General features: G+C 43.7%; 1 protein-coding gene across 3 annotated transcripts in view; it reads left to right on the top strand.

The window, feature by feature from the left end:
- GAREM2 (GRB2 associated regulator of MAPK1 subtype 2) overlaps positions 1 to 16,310 on the top strand; it is a 156,057-nt gene extending 139,747 nt beyond the window's left edge. The window contains exons 2-5 of one of the 3 annotated variants that reach the window (XM_073624968.1): positions 634 to 764; positions 3,779 to 4,942; positions 7,677 to 7,849; positions 13,934 to 16,310. In XM_073624968.1, the coding sequence (XP_073481069.1) occupies positions 738 to 764; positions 3,779 to 4,942; positions 7,677 to 7,849; positions 13,934 to 14,924 (2,355 nt within the window). In that variant the 5' untranslated portion in view covers positions 634 to 737 and the 3' untranslated portion in view covers positions 14,925 to 16,310. Of the gene's footprint in view, positions 1 to 633; positions 808 to 3,778; positions 4,943 to 7,676; positions 7,850 to 13,933 lie in introns of those variants that run through there. The other 2 variants (XM_073624967.1, XM_073624969.1) reach the window with 2 other exon arrangements.
- The last annotated feature ends 7,941 nt before the right edge of the window (positions 16,311 to 24,251 follow it).

The following is a 24,251-nucleotide window of genomic DNA, read 5'->3' as shown; positions in this document are numbered from 1 at the left end:
CTCTTGACATACTAAAATAAACCTAAAAAGGCAATTGATGAGGGGTCACAGGACCCATCGGGCTGCCTTTATCTTTCTCTAGTCTTCCAATTACTGAAAATTGTGTGAAAAGGGCTCTCTGGCCAGAAGAGCTTCATGGAAAAAACCTTTCTTTATAGACTGGTAATGTAGCCTATGCTGCTTAAAATTTATCAAAAGCAAAAACTTTCTAAGTGTTTGGAGGGCTTAGAACCCCTGTTGTCTTATTACTGCTGCCCCAACTGGGGAAATGTGCCTTCTCTATTTGTCCTGGTCGTCATTGTCATAGAGAAAGTAAGGGGAAATCCAAAAATTTTTGTTGTCTGTGTAACAGGAATAGAGGGAAAACCTTCTAATGAGGACCTGTACATTGGGGAGACAAAAAAAAACTCTCAACAAAATCAATGACCCAACATAGAAAGGTAAATTCTACATGCCAAGACTCAGCAGTCTTTTAAGGACAGTGAAGTTGACCACCTCTGTCTTAGCGGAACAATGACAGTAGAGAGGCTCACATGACCTTCTAGACAGGCAGCTTATGTTATAACATTTGAAGACAGATTTTCTTTTTTTCCTTTAATCCTTGACCAGATTTTCTCCTCTCTGATTCTTCAGGGAAGTTCAAGCTGTTGGATCAGGACCGTGATGTGCGGGAGCCTGTGCAGTACTTCAACAGTGTAGAAGAGGTGGCAAGCGTCTTTCCGGACCGAGTGTTCGTCATGGAAGCCATCACCTTCAGTGTCAAGGTCAGACGTTGAGAAGCCTGCAAGGATATGTGTGTGTGTTGAGGTGTGTGAGTCCAAGAGGAGCATGAGCAATGTGAATTGTGGTCTAATTGTCATACAGTAGTCCTGTAAAACCAATTGTTAAACCAAATCTGTTGCCATTACCACCACAGAAAGCTGCTAGTGTCATAATAGCATAGGCATCTCCAAGTGTCAGCCCCAACATTTTTTTGGTTTTTGGACACAGTGGTGATAGAATGGCATCTGTGTCAGTTTTTTACGGCTATTCCCATCTCTGTTACCATGTTCGGATCTAGGGGAATGTTTCGGGGGCTGTGCTCCCCAGAGTTCAGCCATTTAGAGTTAAGCATGAGCTATGGCAGTAGAATTATTGCTCTCACTCCAATATTTGTGGTGATACATTACATGTGTGGTGCAATCACCAGCAGCCATGATCTTTACTTAACCATTTGCTGTAATTAGCAAAGTAGCAAGGTCCCAGGCCTCCTTCGGTCTAATAAGAACCTCCAGGACAAGAGATAGCTGACATCCTTCTGTATATGGTGGGTTGTGAGACATAGTGGGTGCCAGGTGGTTAAAGTTATTGGGCACCAGACACTTCTTGAATGCAAAAGAGATTTTTATTTCTCTTAAAAAACTTTTGGGGGAGAGAGGGTCAGGGCCAGGACACCCTTTAGTAGCTGCAAGTTCAATTGGCAGACTCCAAGACTTCAATAGGAGGATAGCCATGCAGGGAAAGGCATCCAGCAAGATGCCACATCTGCATGTGCAGGAATGCTGTCTGCTATGACAATAGTCTTTAACAGTTCCTAACACAAAGCGTAACAGTTCCTTTCACTTCCACTACAATCACTCCTTGTAGTTCTTCAGCCCACTGAGCTCCCGGTCTCTCACTAGACCCACTGATTCACTGCCACTGAATCCCTTGAGCTCCTCCAATCTTCACGGTGGTATCTTCCTCAAGCCTCACCCCCACCTCTCTGCTGGGTCCCTAGATTGGCACTCAAGATACCTCTCAAGCTTCACCCCACTGGCCTGCTCTGTCCCTGGATTGACACACAAGGCTGCTCTGCAAGCGTCACTTCCCCTGGCTGGGTGCCTGGCTTGATACCCACTGAAGTTTCCTGATTTTTCACTGTCCCCGGTTGGTGAGAATACTGCTCCGGTATTTGCTTCAGTTACTCACTGTGGTTCCTGGTAATAAGGTGGTCTGACCCTTAGTGGCGACAGCTTCCCCTCTACCTCTGACCACGACAAGTTCTCCGGCCGGCAGAACCATCACTTCTGGTTGGACTGCAAGCCGTAGTCCCAAACCCAGCGCTGCTCTCCTGCTTCTGGATAGGCCCTCAGACAGCCTAGCAGCCAGATGCCCCTGGGATAGGCCCAATCTCTGGCCTAGCAGCCAGGGCAACTCGACACATGTCCACCCAGACATCTGTCCAGGTGGCACAGAACACAGATCACCTGACCTCAGCCGACTATATAGGCTCCCCCAGCAGGCCAAGGGATCCAAGAAAACCCCTGTCCATTGGCTGAGACACCCCACATACCCATAACCTGTTCTTGTGTTGCCCTTCTCATATCTAGTACCACCAAGTACCGGGCCACCTAGTGGTAGAAAAGAAAAGTGCAACAAGGCCAAACTGTGAGGAGCAACTCTGCCTAAACTCCAGGATGCTACCTCAATAAATGCCTGCACACCACTATTAAACACTTGCTGTCCAGGACGTATATATACATACGCTGGGCGGCAAGTGGTTAAAGTATGGTAATGATTCTAGCTGTACACATAGGGGTTGATTTATTATAACTGGAGAGCTTTTCATTTCAGCCTGTTAAGTTAAAGTGATACTAAAGCTTTGTTTTTTAAATAACACACATGTTATACTTGCCTACTCTGTGCAGTGGTTTTGCACAGAGCTTCCCAGATCCTCTTCTTTTTGGGTCTCTGCCAGCACTTTATTCGATATTCTATATAGAATTCTATAAATGGTGCTAGATGGTCACAAAACAAAAGGTTGCACTGATCCACATCCCTAAATATGAATGAATAAAGCTAAAGAAAGTTCCTTTAAGTGGGACTTTTAGGGGGCAGTGAACAACTATACGGTCACAAGGAAGTACAAAAAATATAAATTTTAATTGATCAAGGTTAAAATGGTTAAGGTACAATACATAAATATATGAAAGGAACTTTCTTTAGCTTTATTCTGCCAGCACATATGGCACCTCCTCTTCATGCAGTGCCCCCAGAGAAAGCTGCTTGCCTTGGGCCCACCACTGTGAGCTTGCTCCCGAGCCGCTGCTCTATGCACCAATAAGACACATAGAGCCACGGCTCAGCCCCGCCCCTGTCCGCTCTCTCTCCTCATTGGCTCACTGGCTGTGATTGACAGCAGTGGGAGCCAATGGGCTCCCAGTGCTGTCTCAGCCAATGAGCAGGAAGAGTCCACATACAGCCCAGGCTATCATGAACATTACTGGATCGGAGGAAGCTCAGGTAAGGATTGGGGGAGGGGGGCACTGCACACAGAAGGTTTTTTACCTTCATGCATTGAAAAACCTGAACATGAAAAAACCATCAGCATTTAGAACCACTTTAAGCTGGCAGCCGATTGGTTTCTTTGCAGAGCTGCACCAGATTTTGCACTCTCCAATTTTAGTAAATCAACCCCTTAGGGTCTATTCAAAACTCACACAAGATTCACATAACTTTCACCATTGATTAACTAATTTTCCCAATTGGATTACATTAGAAAAATGTGTGAATACTGGGAAAAAGCTGTGTGAATCTTACGTGAAAACATTTATACAGTATATAAACCCATTAATCATTTTCTAAACTGGTGCATAACTGGTTAAAAGGGTTGCATTTTTTTAACATTTACAAGGAATTTTGCTTTCACCTAATCTATAACCTAACCTCCTAGAGGTTGTCACAATACTCAAATTTGAATTTTCAACAGACATCTATTTTTGGAGGTTTTCTTAACTGTGTTTTATTTTCTTTCTAGGTGGTGTCGGGGGAGTTCAGCGAGGACAGTGAGGTATATAACTTCACACTTCACACAGGAGATGAGCTGACTCTCATGGGTCAAGCAGAGATCCTGTGCGCTAAGACGGTAAAGGAAAAGTCCCGTTTTAACACTATCTTGAAGAAACTGGGCAAGACTGGCACACTGGGCAAACAGGTGAAAGGTAAAATGCCCTGTTTGATATGCATGAACCATCGAACAAATGAAAGCCTAAGCCTTCCATTCCAGTGCAAGGGAAGTTTCAGCACCAGGAGCCCCTTGGAGCTACAGATGCAGGAGGGGGAGCACACCATCCGGAGTATTATTGAGAAGGTTCGGCTGCCTGTTAACGTCATAGTGCCTACTCGCCCTCCTCGCAACCCCTATGACCATCACATTATCCGTGAAGGTCATCGGTACAAACTGGTCAGTATTATCTCCAAAACTGTTGTTCTTTGTTGTCTTCTACGTAAGGAGGAGGTCAACCCCTTCCATTTCTTGCTGCTTACAGACATGCCCCGTTTTTCACTCCCTGAGGGTCTTCTTTGTGGAGATCCCCATTTTGACAAGTTGGTAAAAGACTGTGCTCTTTACTGCCAGGAACAGAAGTTCAACCCGGATGAGTATTCCAAGGCTGTTCGAGAGACAAAGACTGATTTTGCTGAGGAATGTGCCAGCCCGCGTAAGATACGGGTTTGCTTGCAGGGTTTCTCGACCAGCTCAATAAATTACACCCGTGAAGAGCTGAGTCAGGGCCTACAACGCTTATCCTTGTGTGTTTACAGCGGGACAATCTCCAATGATACCAGTCCCCAGGATTGTCGAGAGACCCTACGTCAGGGACTGGGATCCTCATCTGACAACTCAGACTTAGATCGGGAGTATATGACACCAGATTGGGTGGATAATGATTTTAGGACTCAGGAACAGTTAGAGATACCCTATGAAGAACTTTGGACAAACCAGAATGTGGAAAATTACTCTGAGCCCAGCAGCAAGCCTGTTGGGCTAGAGAGTGGCAACAAGACCCAACATGACCTTATCTCCTTTGTGACCTCCCCATCACCTCTTGAGAGCAAGTCGTGTTCACCTCCTCCACCAGCCTTAGCTATTAATGAAGTAAAGACAGAAGCACCTCCACCGGTGCCCCCAAAATCCGAAGCAGTAAGTACAGAATCCTTTTTGTTCTTAGTCTTATACAGCAGGCATTGAATTTTTGATAGATGGTTGATATACATTTACTCACCAACTTGTTTTTGTAGTAATGCACCTGTGCTAAAGACATGCCTTCAGAGAATCATTTCAAGGCTACCAACCAGATATTTTTTTTGGAAAAAAAAACCTTGAATGTTTTGTGCAAGTGTTGTAATAGCATCACACTGCCGATATGGACAAACCCTATGATGTAGTAAAAAAGGAAAGTAATTAGGTTTAGTTAAAAACATGGAGTGATTAATATGCTTTTGATTAGTAACTTCCACCAAAAAAAATCAACAATTACTGCAAAGAAGACCCAGGGCAGTCAGTAGAGTTGTCACTATAACAGAAATAGTAAATCCACCAATGGGGACGCTAGTTCTGGTAACAACTGTCTAAGAAGATATATCCCCTTAAGCCTGGTACACACAATGAGATTATCAGACGAATAATCGTCCATTTTTTTCTTTGTTTTTTTGCATGCTAGTCTCCATATTGAAAATGAAGAAGTTAATAAAGTTACAAAAATTCTCGTACGACAGAATAAAATTTCCCAAGTGATGTAATCAAGCACTGTAATACACAGTGCACATGAATATCTCTACATATGTCCCCACCCATACCGTTATACAGGCATGAACACACATAGTGCACATGCCCACATAATGCATGTAAATACAGTAGGCAACCATACCCTCCACTATGTCTGTGTCCCTAAAGAAAAGGGGAAGGGGGAGAACACTGTAAACATAATAGAAACACCCTTATAGACACAGACAGATATAGTATACCATGTGAAAACCTTACTAGTTAATCATAAAAATGGGTGAGGTCCCACTCAAAGTTTAAGCCTTTTGGAATTCTAGTCTGTAAACTGAATATCCAAAAAACTTCACGTTTACATAGAATTCCAAACCTATCACCCCCTCTTCTAGTTGTTATGATTTTCTCTATACCATGTATCTGTATCAATGAGGTGTCTCCATTATGGGCATCATTGAAATGTCTACCTACATTGGTGGCCCGCTCCTTCTCAGTGTCACGAACATGATCATTCAATCGGTCTCTTAACCTTCTTGTGGTACGACCTACATATTGAATGTTACATATTTTGCATGTTTTTAAATAAACCACATATCTGGTGTTACAATTAATATATGTGCCAACACTATAGGATCTGCCACTAACTGTGGAAGAAAAATGATCACCCTTTATGATGCGTGGACAACACGGACATATGTTGGCTCCACATCTGTAGTTTCCAACATAGTCAAGCCATGTCCCTCCTTGAGGTGCGGGAGCAAATGTCACTTGGTGATAATTTATTGATCAAAGATGGAGCCCGTCGAGACACCGTTTTTATTCCCCTTGTTAGAATTTTGGCATATACATCATCCTCATATAACATGGGGATGTGTCTCTAAATAATTCTCCTAATTTTATCAAATTCCAAACTGTAAGGGGTTGAAAAAAACGGTGTGCCAAACTTGTGTCCTCTACGTTTTTTATCTAGTAAAAGTGATTCCCTATCCATAGTATCAACGATACCAACTGCTCCCTGAATAGTGCCTAAACCATATCCTCGTGAGGAAAATCTCTTATCCATTAGTTTTTTCTCCTCCTCATAATTAGGACTCTCACTGCATATTCTCCGCAATCTGATGAATTGCCCCAAAGGTATGCTCCGTATGACATGTTTGGGGTGTCCAGAACTCGCATGTTGCAATGTGTTGCCAGAAAGGAGTTTCCCTTTATATGCTAGAGACTATACGGTCATCTTTATGAGAAAGCAACACATCCAGAAATGGAATAGACACTGTTTCCATCTGCCCCGTGAAGCACAAATACAAATTATTATCCTTCAGATACATCAATCTGTCAAAATCTTTCATGTCTCCTGACCAGATGAACACCACATTGTCAATGTACATCTTAATGGATGGACGAAATGGATTACCATCTCCAAAGATGCGGACTCTCTCCCACCACCCATATACAGGTTGGCAAGAGACGGTGAAAACCGTGCCCCCATCGCGGCTCCGCATCTCTGGAGATAAAAGCCACCATCAAAGGAAAATAAATGATGGGTCAGCAAATAGTCCAGGCACTCCAAAATGAATTTTTTGTGTACTGGAGAATATTTGCTGTATAGATCTAAGAAAAAAACTCACTGCTTGTATACCCAGACCATGTGGAATGGGTGAATACAAGCTGGATACATCACACACAATCCATACATTCCCTGGTTCCCATGTCATACAATTGACAACATTGAGAAGTTGTTTAGTATCTCTAAGATAACTAGGGAGAGTTTTGACCAGTGGCTGTAATGAATTGTATTGTATTTTCGGATGGAAACTGTGCTGATTAAACGAAAATCGTACGATCTGGTATGGTATGAACATTTTTTGTGTTTGTCCCTTTGGATAATTTCACATGAACTGTCATGATCGGCTCTCAAAAGCTGTGTACTAACGATCAGATTATCGTATGATCATTTTGAAAGCGGTATCTTTCGTAAGATTTTCTGTTTGTGTATACTAGACTTTGCTTTGTAGAGACTTCTTCTAGCTTCCTGATGTGTCTACATGGCAGCAAGTAAACAAAAATCCCCCCCAATGGGAAACTGGGATTTCTTTATATCCTGCGCTATATATTTTATTCTTGTTTTGTATTCTATGCTTTTATTTTTGTCCTGTAGGTAAAGCATGAATGTCGCCTTCTGAACGCCCCACCAGTGCCCCCACGGGATGGCCGGCTCTTCTCCTCATCATCCAGCCCTCCTGTCCCACCACGGCTTCCAAAAGTCCAACTATCCCACACGCAGTCACCCAGCCCCAGCCTTTCCTACTACTCATCTGGGCTGCATGACATGTAAGTAACTACTGGCCTGCCAAATAAAACTGTGCTGTTATAGCTTTAGGTGCTATAGCTTGTCTGAGCACTGACAGGCTGACTCCTCACCCCTTCAACCTCTGCAGCAATGCTGGCAGCACTTATACTTCTATTTCCCAAAGACAACCTCTGGATATGATGCTGAGCACATGCACTTAACTTCTTTGGTCGACCATGGCGAGGCCTGTTCTGAGTGGAACCTGTCATTCAGTTTATTTATTGTAGTTTTGTTGTTTTTTACCGTACTTTTTTCACTATTTTTTTCAGTTATAAAAAATAATAATCATGCAGCTAATGGAAAGGCCAGTTTAGGTCCAGTATAGTTATATGGATCTTGTGTAACCCTCAATAATCATTTAAAGCCTATTGCACCCTTAAAAAAAAGAAAAGAAAAACATAAAAACCACCTAATTTCACTTTCCTCATTGACTCCAATGCATTTCCAACAAAATGGTTGTCTTTCAGAGACAACTCCCAATTTTGCCATTTTTGGGGACATAAAAAATCTGAAATGTGCTCATACCTAAAAAGAGGAGCTGTAAAATAAATCTCTTCCTGTATGGATAATAAAGCATCCTATACATAGATACACTATATTGCCCAAAGTATTGGGACACCTGCCTTTACACTCACATAAACTTTAATGGCATCCCATTCTTATGCCCTGTACACCCGATAGGATTTTGCCGACAACAAATGTTGGATGTGAGCTTGTTGTCGGAAAATCCGACCGTGTGTATGCTCTATAGAACATTTGTTGTCGGAATTTCCGCCAACAAATGTTTGAGAGCAGGTTCTTAAATTTTCCGACAACAAGACTTGTTGTCGGAAATTCCGAGCATGTGTACACAATATCGACGCACAAAAGTCCACGCATGCTCGGAATCAAGCAGAAGAGCCGTACTGGCTATTGAACTTCATTTTTCTCGGCTCGTCGTACGTGTTGTACGTCACCGCGTTCTTGACGTTCTTAATTTCCGACAACATTTCTGTGACCGTGTGTATGCAATACAAGTTTGAGCCAACATCCTTCAGAAAAAAATCCACGGTTTTGTTGTCGGAAAATCCTATCGTGTGTACATAGCCTTAGTCCGTAGGGTTCAATATTTAGTTGGCCCACCCTTTGCAGCTATAACAGCTTCTACTTCATCCCAAAGGTGTTCTGTCGTGTTGATGTTAGGACTCTGTCCAGGCCAGTCAAGTTCCTCCACCCCAAACTTGTTTATTCATGTGTTTATGGACCTTGCTTTGTGCACTGGTCCAAATCATTTGGTGGAGAGGGATTATGGCGTGGGGTTGTTTTTCAGGGGTTGGGCTTAGTTCCAGTGAAGGGAACTCTTAAGGTGTCAGCATATCAAGACATTTTGGACAATTTTGTGCTCCCAACTTTGTGGGAACAGGTTAGGGATGGCCCCTTCCTGTTCCAACATGACTGCACAGCAGTGCACAAAGCAGGTCCATAAGGACATGGATGAGTGAATTTGGGGTGGAGGAACTTGTCTGGCCTGCACAGAGACCTGACCTCAACCCCATGGAACACCTTTGGGATGACTTTGGGAGTGGAGACTGCGAGCCAGACCTTTCTGTCCAAAATCAGTATCTGACCTCACAAATGCGCTTCTGGAAGAATGGTCAAACATTCCCATAGACACACTCCTAAACCTTGTGGACAGCCTTCCCAGAAGAGTTGAAGCTGCTATAGCTGCAAAGGGTGGACCAACTCAATATTGAACACTACGGACTAAGACTGGGATGCCATTAAATGTCCCGATACTTTTCACAATATAGTGCATCTCCGAAAATACTGGTTGGAAGCATACTTGCCTGTCCTAGTACAAGGAAGTGAATTGTGGGGACCTAAAGCAACAATCATCTGATAGTGACAATGGCACATTGAGCAGTTATACAAATAGATGGTAACCTCCCTACACTATAACTGGCCTTTGCAACATGGAGAACATGGAAGGGCAAAACATATCAAAAACAAATAATTTCCTAGCTCACTTACCAGCCAGCCTGCAACAAACTTAAATGACACAAGTCGCACACATTTACAAATATATGTGTAAGTTGCAGGAACATCATAGTGCCCCACTGTACTGCAGTCCTAACTCACTAAATTTGAGAGTCTCCCAAATTGGAGCACATAAATAATAATGGATAGATTAAGAGCAGGTAGGAGCCCACCCCTCCTTAAAAGGTACAGGGACGCACAGGACACCCACGGGCACGGGACACCCAGCAAGGGCACAATGCCAGCTGGAGGTTACATAGTTACATAGTAGGTGAGGTTGAAAAAAGACACAAGTCCATCCTATGTGCGTGATTATATGTCAGTATTACATTGTATGTCCCTGCATGTTGTGGTCGTTCAGGTGCTTATCTAATAGTTTTTTTAAACTATCGATGCCCCCGCTGAAACCACCGCCTGTGGAAGGGAATTCCACATCCTTGCCGCTCCTACAGTAAAGAACCCTCTACGCAGTTTAAGGTTAAACCTCTTTTCTTCTAATTTTAATGAGTGGCCACGTGTCTTATTAAACTCCCCTCCGCAAAAAAGTTTTATCCCTATTGTGGGGTCGCCAGTCTGGTATTTGTAAATTGAAATCATATTCCCTCTCAAGCGTCTCTTCTCCAGAGAGAATAAGTTCAGTGCTTGCAACCTTTCCTCATAACTAATATCCTCCAGACCCTTTATTAGCTTTGTTGCCCTTCTTTGTACTCGCTTCATTTTCAGTACATCCTTCCTGAGGACTGGTGCCCAGAACTGGACAGTATACTCCAGGTGAAGCTGGACCAGAGTCTTGTAGAGTGGGAGAATTATTGCTTTATCCCTGGAGTTAATCCCCTTTTTAATGCATGCCAATATTCTGTTTGCTTCGTTAGCAGCAGCTTGGCATTGCATGCCATTGCTGAGCCTATCATCTACTAGGACCACCAATGCTTTTGCAAAATCCAGATTCACCACGTCTACGGGCCTTCCTTTATCTAGATGGCAGCTCACCTCCTCATAGAAGGTTAATAGATTGGTTTGGCAAGAACAATTCTTCATAAATCCATGCTGATTAGTGCTAATGATACTGTTTTCATTATTAAAATCTTGTATATAGTCCCTTATCATCCTCTCCAAAAGCTTGCATACTATTGATGTTAGGATAACTGATCTGTAATTCCCAGGGATGTATTTTGTCCCTTTTTTGAATATTGGTGCTACATTGGCTTTTCTACAATCAGCTGGTACCATTTCAGTCAGTAGACTGTCAGTAAAAATGAGGAACAATGGTCAGGCAATTGCTTGACTGAGTTCCCTAAGTACCCTCGGGTGCAAGCCATCTGGTACCGGTGATTTATTAATGTTAAGTTTCCCAAGTCTATTTCTAATTCTGTCCTCTGTTAGCCATGAGGGTGCTTCCTGTGATGTGTCATGAGGACAAACATTGCAGTTTTGGTTACTGAAGCCCCCCTTGTGAAGACCAAGGAGAAGAATACATTCAATACCTTCACCATCTCCCCATCCCTTGTAACCAGATGTCCTTCCTCATTCTTTGTGGGGCCAATATGATCTGTCCTCCTTTTTTACTGTTTATATACTTAAAGAATTTCTTGGGATTTTTTTTGCTCTCCTCCGCTATATGTCTTTTGTGTTCTATCTTAGCCGCCCTTACATATCTTGTTGCTTTCTTTGTAAAGTCTGAATGCTGATGATGATTCCTCAGCCTTGTATTTTTTGAAGGCCTTCTCCTTTGCTTTTATATGCATTTTTACATTGGAGGTAAGCCATCCAAGATTTTTGTTCACTCTTTAAATTTATTTCTCAATGGTATGCACTGGCTAATGCCCTTATTTAATATGCTCTTAAAGCAAACCCATCTCTCATCTGTGTTCTTTGTTTATAAGATTTTATCCCAATTTATATCTTCTAGCAAGGTTCGTAGTTTAGGGAAGTTGGCTCTTTTGAAATTCAGTCTCTTTGTGTTCCCCTTTTGTTTCCTACTTGTGTGATTTATACTGAAGCCAATTGACCTGTGTTCGCTGTTTCGTAACGCCTTGTTTCTAGTTGGTGCGTCTACCATCTGACCCATGGACCCATGCAGGACATTCCTAAATGTCCTGCAAGACATTTAGGAACTGGCGAGCCTTAGACGAATGCGTTTCCCTCCGCCCAGTCTGTCTGGATAATTAAAAATCCCCCAGTATGATAACACTTCCCATCCTTGCTGCCAAATAAAATTGTGATAAGAGGTCCATCTCCCTCTCCTCCCTCAGGTTAGGGGGCCTATAGCATACTCCCAGTATTTTCCCTTCATTCCTTTGGAGCTCTACCCCTAAGGATTCCACCTCCTCCCTAGCTCCTTTATTGATGTAATCTCTCACATTCACTTGTACATTATTCTTGATATTAAGGCATACCCCTCCTCCTTTTTTACCCTCTCTATCCCTGCAATAAAGGGAATACCCTTGAATGGTTGCCAGCCAAACATGAGAGTTGTTGAAACAGGTCTCTGAAATTCCCACAAAATCGATACCCTCCTCGTTCAACAGTATCTCTAGTTCACCCATCTTGTCCGCCAGGCTCCAGGCATTGGTGAACATGCCATGTAGTTTAGACCGGTCACATACATTCCTCTTATTGGGTGTTCCGAGATTGCAAATAGTTACTATACTTACCTCAGGTTTATGTGCTTTAGTCAACCTACCACTAATGCCCCCAATACTACCCTCTGGAATATGTTCATTGCTGACTATCTCTACCTCTGGACCCTCCCCCCGTCGCCTAGTTTAAAAACCCCTCTAACTTTTTGGCCATCTTCACTCCCAGCACATCTGCACCCTCCTCATTTAGGTGCAATCCATCCGTTCTATAGAACTGGTGACCAACTGAGAAGTCGGCCCTGTTCTCCAGGAACCCAAACCCCTCCTTACTACACCAGCTCCTCAGCCACTTGTTTACTTCCCTAATCTCCCTCTGCCTTTCTGGTGTGGCTCAAGGTACCGGTAGTATTTCCTGATAATACTACCTTGGAGGTCCTTTTCCTCAATTTAGCTCCTAAGTCCCTAAAATCGTTCTTTAGGACACTCCATCTGCCTCTGACTTTGTCATTGGTGCCAACATGCACCATGACAGCTGGGTCTTCCCCAGCCCCTCCCAGTACTCTGTTCAACAGATCCATGATGTGCCGAACCCGAGCGCATGGTAGACAGCATACAGTTCAGTGCTTCAGTTCTTTGTGATAGATTGCCCTCTCTGTCCTTCTAAGAACTGAGTCCCCTACCACCAGAATCTGTCTATCCTTTCCCTTCGCTTCCCCACCATTCTCACAGGAGGAGTTCTTCCTCTGGCAGGTAGGAGAGTCCCTCAGCTCCAGAAGTGCTGGTCCCTGACCGCTTTCACCAATATCACTCAATGTGTACTTATTGGTATGCTCCAGCCCAGGATCGGCCTCCCTAGGTATCCTGTGCATCTTCTCACCAATTCACCAACTATTTAAACAGATGACAACAACCCCAATGTATAAGTTGCCCATTGAGCAGTACCTTCCCTCCCTCTATAACCTGGCACCTGATAAGCACATACTTGGACACTCACTAGGGAAAAAGGATACAGTTGCCATTCTCTGAGAAGCCACATTCCATAAAAACATTTCGGTATTATTTTTACTGCTCCAGGTTCCTTCTAACATACAAACCGCACAAGGAAGCTTGATTTGCTCACATATTAAATAGTTCTCTCACAGTACCCTGTAACTTGTGATATGACAGTGGTCTAACAGTTCTTTGGAGTGTGGTGAAAGTGTCTTACATGACAGTGTCTTGCCCTGCACAGCATTTTCTTGATGGCTCTTTTGTTACATGGAATAAGCAGGATTTAGGCAGTATTTCATATACAAACTCTGGGGATTGGATCTGTTTGTGGGCCACATCTATAGACCCGTGGTTTTGGAGTGGGATGTCCAACACGTTTAGGTGTGATGGTCAGGTGTCCACAAACTTTTCTTTACTGTAATTTGTATGTTTATTATCACTTTATTCTAAAACTGATAATATATTCTTTTATCTTCACAGATCAGGAAATCGTAGTGGCAGTTGTTCACCCTCCCCAGATTCCTATTCTTTATACTGCTACCCTTGTACCTGGGGAGACTGCAAGGCAGGAGATGCATCAAACCGGCAAATGTCCAACAGCATGGCCTCCACTGCCCAGCCCACGCAGACATCCTGGTCAGATTCTTGGGCCTATGCAGACACTGGTCCAAGTGTGGCCAGTGGACGCTCTACCCCTCTACTGAGCACAGACACCACTATTAAGACTTACTACAGCTGTCCCAGGTTGAAGCCCCCACAAACCCAAAAACGCTTTGCCCCTTTCGGAGCCTTGAACCCCTTTGCCAATCCAGCCTTTGCCTCTACTCCTCCTTCCTCCGGAGAGTGGTTAGATCCTCTAGAACATGCTAAATCCTCTACATCTTCCGTCTCAGATGTCCTGGATCCCTTCGATGTCAGTAATAGTCAAAGCACATCCCCAGACTGCTCTTCCATTGGGTCGGAGCTGCGATTTATTCCCGAACCTGTATTTAAAGGTGGAGGATCAGGGACTTCTCCTGCTCCACCACCCCGACCAGCAAAAGGGTTTGAGACTGAAAATATTGTAATTAGGAGCACGGCCCCCCTGTCACCTACCATTGTAAGAGGAGCAGAGGGAGGGATCACTAGAGTTTATCTTACTCAAGGTGTCATTGAAGTGCCACCAATCTCATCCAGGAGTACCATGGATGCATCCTCCTCTCACACTCCTGGTGCCCCAAGAGCCCCTGGAGACCCTACAGCTTGGAACCCACCACCTGATCTATCAGCCCTGTCAGTGGAGGAAGTCTCAAGGTGCCTCAGGTTCATCGGACTGTCTGAAGACGTAGTGACATTCTTTGTGAGGGAGCGTATTGACGGCAGCATCTTCGTCCAGTTGACAGAGGAGATCCTTTCGGATGATTTCAAGTTGACTAAACTTCAAGTTAAAAAGATTATGCAGTTCATCAAAGGATGGAGGCCTAAGATATAGATGGCAATGGACAATGGGCTCTTTTTAGCCTACATAAAGAAGACCGTGAGATGTAGATAATGTTACAGGGCACAGACTGGGTTATTTTTATCAATAGACTTCCTGACTTTCAACTTTTTCCATATTTTGCGGACAATATTTGTTTATAACTAATAGGCCCTCACAAAACGGTATACATAGCACAATTTGCACAAAAATGTAACACAATGTTGAAGGCAACAACTGCTAAAGGTTTAATATTGGAGCTGTGTATTAAATATTGAAAATGGCACAACTACTGGAAATGTACTATATTTTAAAGATGATGTTGCACGAGATGATTTGGTTCTTCTTTTAGGTCAGTCTTTCAGAGACTATTGCAAATACAAGTAATAAGCAATTAGGACCTGTTCTCTGGTTATTTTGCCTCGGTCGTGTGTTGAATCGTGGATACAGTATGCAAAAACATCAAACATATTGACATGGTATTGATAACTGACACATTTTTGGTACAGTGAGGAAAGGTTAGAAGTTTGGACATGTCTTGTACAATTGTCCCAAGAACAGAAGGAAAATTCCCCAAATGAGGTCACAGAAGAACCTGACAGAGATTTTTACTCTTCCTCATTCATAGCCGAAAAATAAAAATAATAGAAAATAATAATTAGACTTTAAATTCTCTCTTCAAATGAATCAACTGAACATATTTAATCTAAAACCAAATTATAATAAAGCATTTCTAAACCCAATATCAAAAAAGTAATACAGTACAGTTTACCAGACTTTAGATGTCGTGGGTGCAATACTTCTCTTTTTTTAGTTGTTTCCTCTATTTTTAACTAACTTATCCTGCTAGTGACATTCTTCTTGTTCCTGGTTGACCACAGTCACTCACTGCAATGTATTAATGGTAGAGCAGCGATGTGACCCTAGGCTGCCCTCCTGATTTGGACGGGGAAATGCCTACTATTCTGTTTCAAATGCCATTTCATGGATTGACATACCTCCTTAAACCCAGTCTCCTGCTGACTCAAAAGTTGAATCCAAACGCAATTTTACTCGAGATAATTGTAGTACAAAGGATGTTTTCCAGTTATTTGAATATGTGAATACCTAACACTGACTGATGGAACATGGAAGAAGTGAGGAGGGTCTAGCTAGGACTAAACTAACTAGCACTAAACAGGAGGGGTGGACCCAGGATTAGACTTTGGATTTCTGGTAGGAACAAGTATTTTTCTGTACTTCAAAAATAATTGTACTTAGCCTGAGAAAGGAAAACTAAAGCATTCACTACATCTAAGGCCTGGTGAACTGCAATATATGTATACGAGGGGTCTTCAAAAAGTTTCCGCTTATTATATATTACTAAATAAGTGTGGAAACTTCTTGAAGAACCCTTGTATATGTATGTATGTGTGTGTATATATATATATATATATATATATATATATATATATATATATATATACATACATATACCCTGTTTCCCCGAAAATAAGACCTAGCGTGGTTGTCGGTGATGGCTCCAATATAAGCCCTACCCCCCAAATAAGCCCTACCCTGTTTCACCGAAAATAAGCCCTACCCTGAAAAGAAGACCTACAAGGACTTTAACTAGGGCTTTTTTGGGGGGTAGGGCTTATATTGCAGCCATCACCGACAATCACGCTAGGTCTTATTTTCGGGGAAACAGGGTATATCCAAAAATATTGGCACCCCTGCATTTCTGTCAGATAATGCACCACTCGCAATTACAAATGTTTAGACATTCTCATGTTTATTTCTTTTGTTTGTATTAGTCGGTCACAAAAAAAGTGGAGAAACAAAAAGCCACATTCTACGCAAAATTCCAAAAATGGCCTGGACGATATTTTTGGCACCCTTAATTTGATATTTGGTAGCACACCCCTTTGAAAAAAATAACTGAAATCAATTGCTTCCTGTAACCATCAATGATTTTCTTACACCTCTCTACTGGAATTTTTGGCCACTCTTGTTTCAACTGCTCCAGGTCTCTCATATTGGAAGGGTTCCTTTTCCCAACTGCTGTTCTGAAATCTCTCCACAGGTGCTCTTGTGGGATTTAAATCTGGATTTATTACTGGCTAGTTAAATTCTCTCCAGCGCTTTGTCTTAAACCATTTCTGGGTGCTTTTTGTTGTGTGATTTGGGTCATTCAGAGTAAGACCCATGACCTCTGATGGACACCCAACTTTCTGACACTGGGCCCTACATTGCACCCCAGAGTTCTTTGATAATCTTCAGATTTCATAATGCCATGCACACGGTCAAGGCATCCAGTGCCTGAAGCAGCAAAGCAAACCCAAAACATCAGTGAACCTCCACCGTGTTTAACTGTAGGGACTGTATTATTTTCTTTTTCTAAAAACAGTAGAACGATGAGCTACCAAACAGCTGTCATTTTGTTTTGTCTGTCCACTGCACTTTCTCCTAAAAGGATTTTGGGTTCCTCGGGTAAGTTTTGGCAAACTCTTTGATTAATTTTTTTGTTAATTGATACAGGTGAGCTTAATTACAAATTACAAGAGCTTTACATACTAAGGCCCCTTTCACACGGACGGATAGAATGGTGCTTTTAGCTGCGGATTTTCTAGTTTTCTACCGCAGCTAAAAGTACACAATGCTTTCCTATGGCCCCATTCACACACTGCGTTTAGCTGCGATTTATTTACATGCGGTTCTGTGCGGATAGAAAAAGTAGAATTGACTGAGTCCAGGAGCGATTTAGCGCAGCTATCCGCACATAACCGGAAGTAATCGCAGTGCACTCTGTCAGCTGCAGATAACAGCACCGAGCTGCTCATCGGGAAAGGAAAAATGTTTTTTCCTTTCCCAATGAGCGACAAGCACGGGGATCCGACTTGGATCCCTGCCAGTGCCCGGCACTGTTTGGTATGAATCTTGAGGGGGAACTCCACGCCAAATTTTAAATAAAAAACCAGCATGGGTTCCCCCTCCAAGAGCATACCAGGCCCTTCGGTCTGGTATGGATTTTAAGGGCGAGCGCCCCCCCCTCCTGAACCGTACCAGGCCGCATGCCCTCAACATGGGGGGGTTTGGGGCTTTGGGGCAAGGGGGCGCCCTGCGAGCCCCCCACCCCAAAGCACCTCGTCCCCATGTTGATGAGGACAAGGGCCTCTTCCCGACAACCCTGGCCGTTGGTTGTCGGGGTCTGCGGGCGGGGGGGGCTTATCGGAATCCGGGAGCCCCCTTTAATAAGGGGGCCCCCAGATCCCAGCCCCCACCCCATGTGAATGAGTATGGGGTACATGGTACCCCTACCCATTCACCTAGGAAAAAAAAGTGTCAATTAAAAAAAACACAGTAGACAGGCTTTTAAAGTGATTTATTAGGCAGCTCCGGGGGTCTTCTTCCGACTTCGGTGGTCTTCTTCCGACTTTGGGGGTCTTCTCCCTCTCTCCGGTGTCGTCTCCGCGCCCTCTGGTTCTTCTCCGGTGCCTTCTTCCTTCTGCCGGGCTCCTCCGCTATCTTCTGCTCTTTTGCCGCTCTTTTGCTAGCGGAGGAGCCCGGTCTCCCGAGAGGTCCTCTTTCCTCTTCTCTTCCTGAGATGTTAACATGACGCTCCCTCTCGCTTATGTCGTCACAGTCCCATGCTCCGGGACTTTGATGACATAAGGCACGTGGTCACCGGGTGACATCACCCGGTGGCCACGCCCCATGCCTATATAATTGGTAGCGGACCTCGCTCGCGGCATTACAGCGAGAGGGAACGTCGTGTCAACATCTCAGGAAGAGAAAAGGAAAGAAGAACCAGAGAGCATGGAGACGACATCGGAGAGAGGGAGAAGACCACCAAAGTCGGAAGAAGACCCCGAAGTCAGAAGAAGACCCCCCGGAGCTGCCTAATAAATCACTTTAAAAACCTGTCTACTGTGTTTTTTTTAATTGACACTTTTTTCCTAGGTGAATGGGTAGGGGTACCATGTACCCCATACTCATTCATATAGGGTGGGGGGCCGGGATCTGGGGGCCCCCTTATTAAAGGGGGCTCCCGGATTCTGATAAACCCCCCGCCGCAGACCCCGACAACCAACGGCCAGGGTTGTCAGGAAGAGGCCCTTGTCCTCATCAACATGGGGACGAGGTGCTTTGGGGTGGGGGGGCCTGCAGGGCGCCCCCTTGCCTCAAAGCACCAACCCCCCCCATGTTGAGGGCATGCGGCCTGGTACAGTTCAGGAGGGGGGGGCGCTCGCTTGTCCCCACCCCCTTTCCTGACTGACCGGGCTGCGTGCTCGGATAAGGGTCTGGTATGAATTTTGGGGGGACCCCACGCCGTTTTTTCGGCGTAGGGGGTTCCCCTTAAAATCCATACCAGACCGAAGGGCCTGGTATGCTCTTGGAGGGGGAACCCATGCCGGTTTCTTATTTAAAATTTGGTGTGGAGTTCCCCCTCAAGATTCATACCAAACAGTGCCAGGCATTGGCGGGGATCCAAGTCGGATCCCCGTTCAATATGAGTCGGTACCCTGTTGGGTTGCTATGGAAATGGCAAACCGCAGCTTAACGCAACCGCAGCTAATCACACTGTACAAATGCAGCTGATCGCAGTGCCTGGAGTCTTGAATTTCACAGAAAAAAAAAACATGCTTTTAACTGCGGCGGAATAGCCGTCCGTGTGAAAGGGGCCTTAGAATGCAATTATTTCTTACATTTTTGAGAAGGTGCCATTCATTTTGTCCAGACCATAAGTTTTGCATGGAATGTGCCAGATTTGGCTTTTTGTTTCTCCACTTTGTGTCATACCAATACAAACAAAAGAAATAAACACAAAAATGCCTAAACATTTGTAAGTGGTGCATTATCCGCCAAAAATGCAGGGGTGCCAATATTTTTGGCCATGACGGTATATGTGTTGTTTTTTTTTTCTTCCTATATATATCTAAAAGCACAACTCTGATGAAAAATACCGCTTTTGACGCAATCGTACGATAATTGGATCGTTAGTACAGAGCTTTGGAGAGCCGATCATGACAGTTCATCCGATATTATTTTATCGGACATGCACAAAATTTTTTCTCGTATGATACCAGATCGTACGATTTTCATTTAACCAGTACAGTTGTCGTCTGAAAATAAAATACACTACAACACATGACATCACTTCCAATTTTTTATTCTGTCGTACGAGAATTTTCTGAACTTTAGTAAACTCTTCAGATTCGATATATGGCTAGCATGCAAAAAAAAAAAAAAGAACAATCTGTCGTCCGATTTTTGGATTGTGTGTATGAGGCATTAGTCTTAGCTGCTGGTAGGAGTGTGCTCCCACATTTTCAGAGTCTCTTGTCTGGTAGACTTGCAGTGGCATAAGAGGATCAGCAAAGCATTTGTTCAAAACTGCTATACAGGAAGTAGCACCTGCATATGCTTTGAGCAAAAATTTATGAAGGGAGCTGAAACTTTGACTTGCCAAGGGACAGCCAAGAAACTTTAAGGATTTAGAGAAGATCTAAAGAAGAGTGGACTAAAATCCCTCCTCAGATGTGTGGAAACCTGGTAACCAACTACAAGAAATATCTTACCTCTGTGTTTGCCAACAAGGGTTTCTCCACCAAGTACTAAGTCATGTTTTACTTGGGGATCAAATAATTATTTTACTCACTGAACTGCAACTCAATTTATTGCATGTGTATCATGTGTTTTTTCTGGATTTTTGGGTTGACTTTCTGTTTCTATCATTTAAAATACACCTATGATAAAAGTTATAGACCCTTCATTTCTTTGTTAGTGAACAAAATCTGCAGGGGATAAAATAATTATTTTCCCCACTGTATAGCCAGAGATGAAACAAATCCTCCTACGTATGTTGTAACTGTTTATCTGCAGTCTTCTCGTCTCTACAGCCGTTCAAAGTCCAGAATTTACAAAGCTTGTCTGAGCTGTCAGAAAAAAAAGAGGATGGAGATTTAAAGTTACACAATCACTTTAACACATATTGATAATTTTTTCATTAAACTGATCAGAAATGCATTTAAAGACAAGCTTTTTCCTTTTTAAGGACTCTAGGCAAACCATCATCCAGCAATAAAATGCACCATGAACGTCTTGAACATGTCTGCGCTTTGTTTTTTACGGTGTGCTTTTATTTGAACAAAGTGTTTCAGACTGCAGCAAGGACTCTCAACAGTGTCCCTTTTTTGATTCTCTGGCAAAGTATTATATACTGTATACCGCAATACATCCAACAGCATGTCCTCTCCATCCACATAGGAATCCTTTACCAGTAAGGATTTAGTAAAGCAAAATAGGTAGGTATGCTAAAAATTAGGTAGGTATGCTTAAAAAGCCCAAACCACATCTAGACAGGAGAGAGAAATCTCCTTCCAGAACACAAAGAGGGAAGGAAAATGTTCTAATAAATGTGAAATGCCAAGACCACCTTGGGAAGAAAGAATGGTCAAGGCCTTTCCCTATGTAGAACCAAAAAGGGTACCTTGCAAGTCAGAGCAAAGAGAGGGATGTCTCTGATAGGTCCAAATTGGTCTTTTCAGTGCTTCAGAAGTCCCTAAGTCAAATCCCACATAGAAAGCCACATGGAAGAGACCTTACACAAAGTTCCTGATTGGGAACCAAATGGTCTCTGGGAAAGAGCAGAGATCTGTGCTTGGTGATACAAAGGGCCAAAAGGTAGTTCAAACGCAACTGTAGGAGGAACTGGATAAACAGATCTGCTATCACACCCAAGACTCCTTATACAAGAACGGAGAGTTTTACAGCTCCTGGACTGGAGCACAAAAACGGAAGATTTGGCCGGTCTGAAATTTCTCCTGAGGAAGAAAATACTAACATTGAAGTGTTCAGGACCAGTCCTTGATATTCCAGGCAAAAGGTTTGATATCAGCGATGACCTCTAAAGGTTTAAGATTCATTTGAACCTCTGCAACATCTGGATAGTAAGAAACTATGGGGGTTATTTACTAAAGGCAAATCCACTGTGCACTACAAGTGCACTTGGAAGTGCAGTCGCTGTAGATCTGAGAGGGACATGCAAGTAAAAAAAAACAGCATTTTTGCTTGCACATGATTGGATGTTAGAAATCAGCAGAGCTTGCCCTCAGATCTACAGTGACTGCACTTCCAAGTGCACAGTGGATTTGCCTTTAGTAAATCAACCCCATTGCATCCCAGAGTTCTTGCCAACTGCTCCCTTGAGAGGTGTAAGTTTATGTAGCTTGCAGTCGGAAAACTTTAAGAGCAATAGAGGACGAACATTGGAGCCAGCATCTTTGTAAACTCCCAAGGTGCAGAGGACAGGATAAGGCCGCAAATTTGCTAATGCAGGGGCTCTACCACAAAGCTCAGGAAGCTCTTATGCACTATAAACATGAGTACATGGCATCCTTCAAATCCACCAAAGCCACAGAATCTACAAGATGCAGAAAAGATATCACTTCTCATGAATTCCATTCAGAATTCTTGGACACAAATGTAAGGCTTTGAGGACCAGATTGGGGTGAATGCCCCTATTGGGCTTGGGAATGAACACTGGCTATCAAATAACAATTTTTATTGATCATATCAACAGGTAAATAAACATGAGTCAAATGCTGTATTGCGCAGATAGCATTAAGAGAAAAGATATATATATAAGAGCAATGAACAAAATATTATGTTGTAGGTGTATGCAATCAGCACATTATTTAGGCTGTCAAACAGTAGATGACATCTGGCATGGGCATTTACTAGGGCAAAGAAAGATAGAAGGAAAAGGAGAAGAGTTGCAGAGAGGGGGATGACAGAATTAAGTAGATAGGACAAGTGGGAGGGGGTGGAAGTTAAGGATGGGGGGGCTCAACCCTTGACTCAGGGCAGATCTTCCCGTCAGTGCCATTCTTCCCAGACCTCATCGTACATTTCTAGTCTGTTTTGTAGCCTAGCTGACATTTTTCCATAAGTTATACATCTTTGATTCTGGCATACAAGTCTTCTTGCAAGGGTGGAGAGTGCCGTTTCCAGTGAAGGGCCACCACACATCTTGCGGGTGTTAGTCTGTGTCTGAGCATTTTTTTGGATGGTTTGGAAATTTGTAGGGGGTGAGACCCCTAGGAGGAATAGTTTTGGGGACATGGGGACCTGTACCCCCAGAAGGCGGGACAACAGGGACTGTGTCTCTGTCCAGTATGGGGCAATCTTGGGGCTTTTCTAGTAAATGTGGTACAGGGTGCCTTTGTCTCCATGACAGCGCCAGCACCTATCCGAGCAGGAGGGATAGATAGCGTGGAGGACATCCGGCATCAGGTACCAGTGGTAGAGGATTTTATATGCATTCTCCTTATAACGCGTGCAAAAGGAGCTTTTAGCCACCTGAGACCAGATTGTCCGCCATGCTACCTCTGGAATGTCTTCTCCCAACGAAGCATGTATTGTATGCATGCTTGCCCTGTTTCGAGATGGAGTAAGCAATGAGTATCCGGTAGATGTCAGAGATTAGGCCTCGGTGGACAGATCCCTCCAGTATAATGCTCTTGAAGGGGGATGGCACTGAGAATTGGAGATCTGGGGTAATAGATTGGGCATAATGCCGTATTTGCAGATATCCATAAAACACCTGGCTGGGTAGGTCATGTTTTCTCTGAAGCTCGGTAAATGATAGTAGTTTGCGTAATCTAGGGTCCACCAGGTGGCCAAAGTGGAACAGATTTCATGTCGCCCAGGGTAAGGACATCTGACGAGTGAGACCAGCATGCAGCTCGGGGTTATATATGAAAGCGGTCAGCAGCGACTTCTCAGAACTGAGCCCCTGGGGGCGGGAGAGTATGCGCCATAGTGATCTAAGTAGCGTCATAGATCCCAGGAGCCTCTCCGGTTCTACCTCTGCGTTCATGCTCCAGAGGAGGCTGCTCGGATGGATGGTGGAATGAACACTATCAAAAGACATGCTGCAGGCAAACCCCAATCCATTCATGGACAGTGTGCTGGGGGGTACACGCTACAGTTGGATTGTCCCTCCTATGTATAAAATTAGACATGTTCCAGCCACAAGTGTGGAGCATAATCCACAGGGTTATAGTAGAAAGCTAGGCCTAAAGTACGCCCCGCGTTCTGGCATCTGCCCAGGTTTCATTAGTACTATAGGCCTTTCTACTATAACCCTGTAGATTATGCTCCACACTTGGGGCTGGAACATGTCTAATTTTATACATAGGAGGGACAATTCAACTGTAGCGTGTACCCCCCAGCATGAATGGATTGGGGGTTGCCTGCAGCATGTCCTTCGATAGTGTTCATTCCCAAGCCCTATAAGGGCATTCATCCCAATCTGGTTAAAGCGTTACTAGATCTACTGATTACCAACAATACAGA

This window comes from Aquarana catesbeiana, linkage group LG04 (assembly GCF_042186555.1).
Source record: "Aquarana catesbeiana isolate 2022-GZ linkage group LG04, ASM4218655v1, whole genome shotgun sequence".
Taxonomy (NCBI): domain Eukaryota; kingdom Metazoa; phylum Chordata; class Amphibia; order Anura; family Ranidae; genus Aquarana; species Aquarana catesbeiana.
Note: the sequence above shows the minus strand (reverse complement) of the source record. Positions and strands in the feature narration are given on the sequence as shown.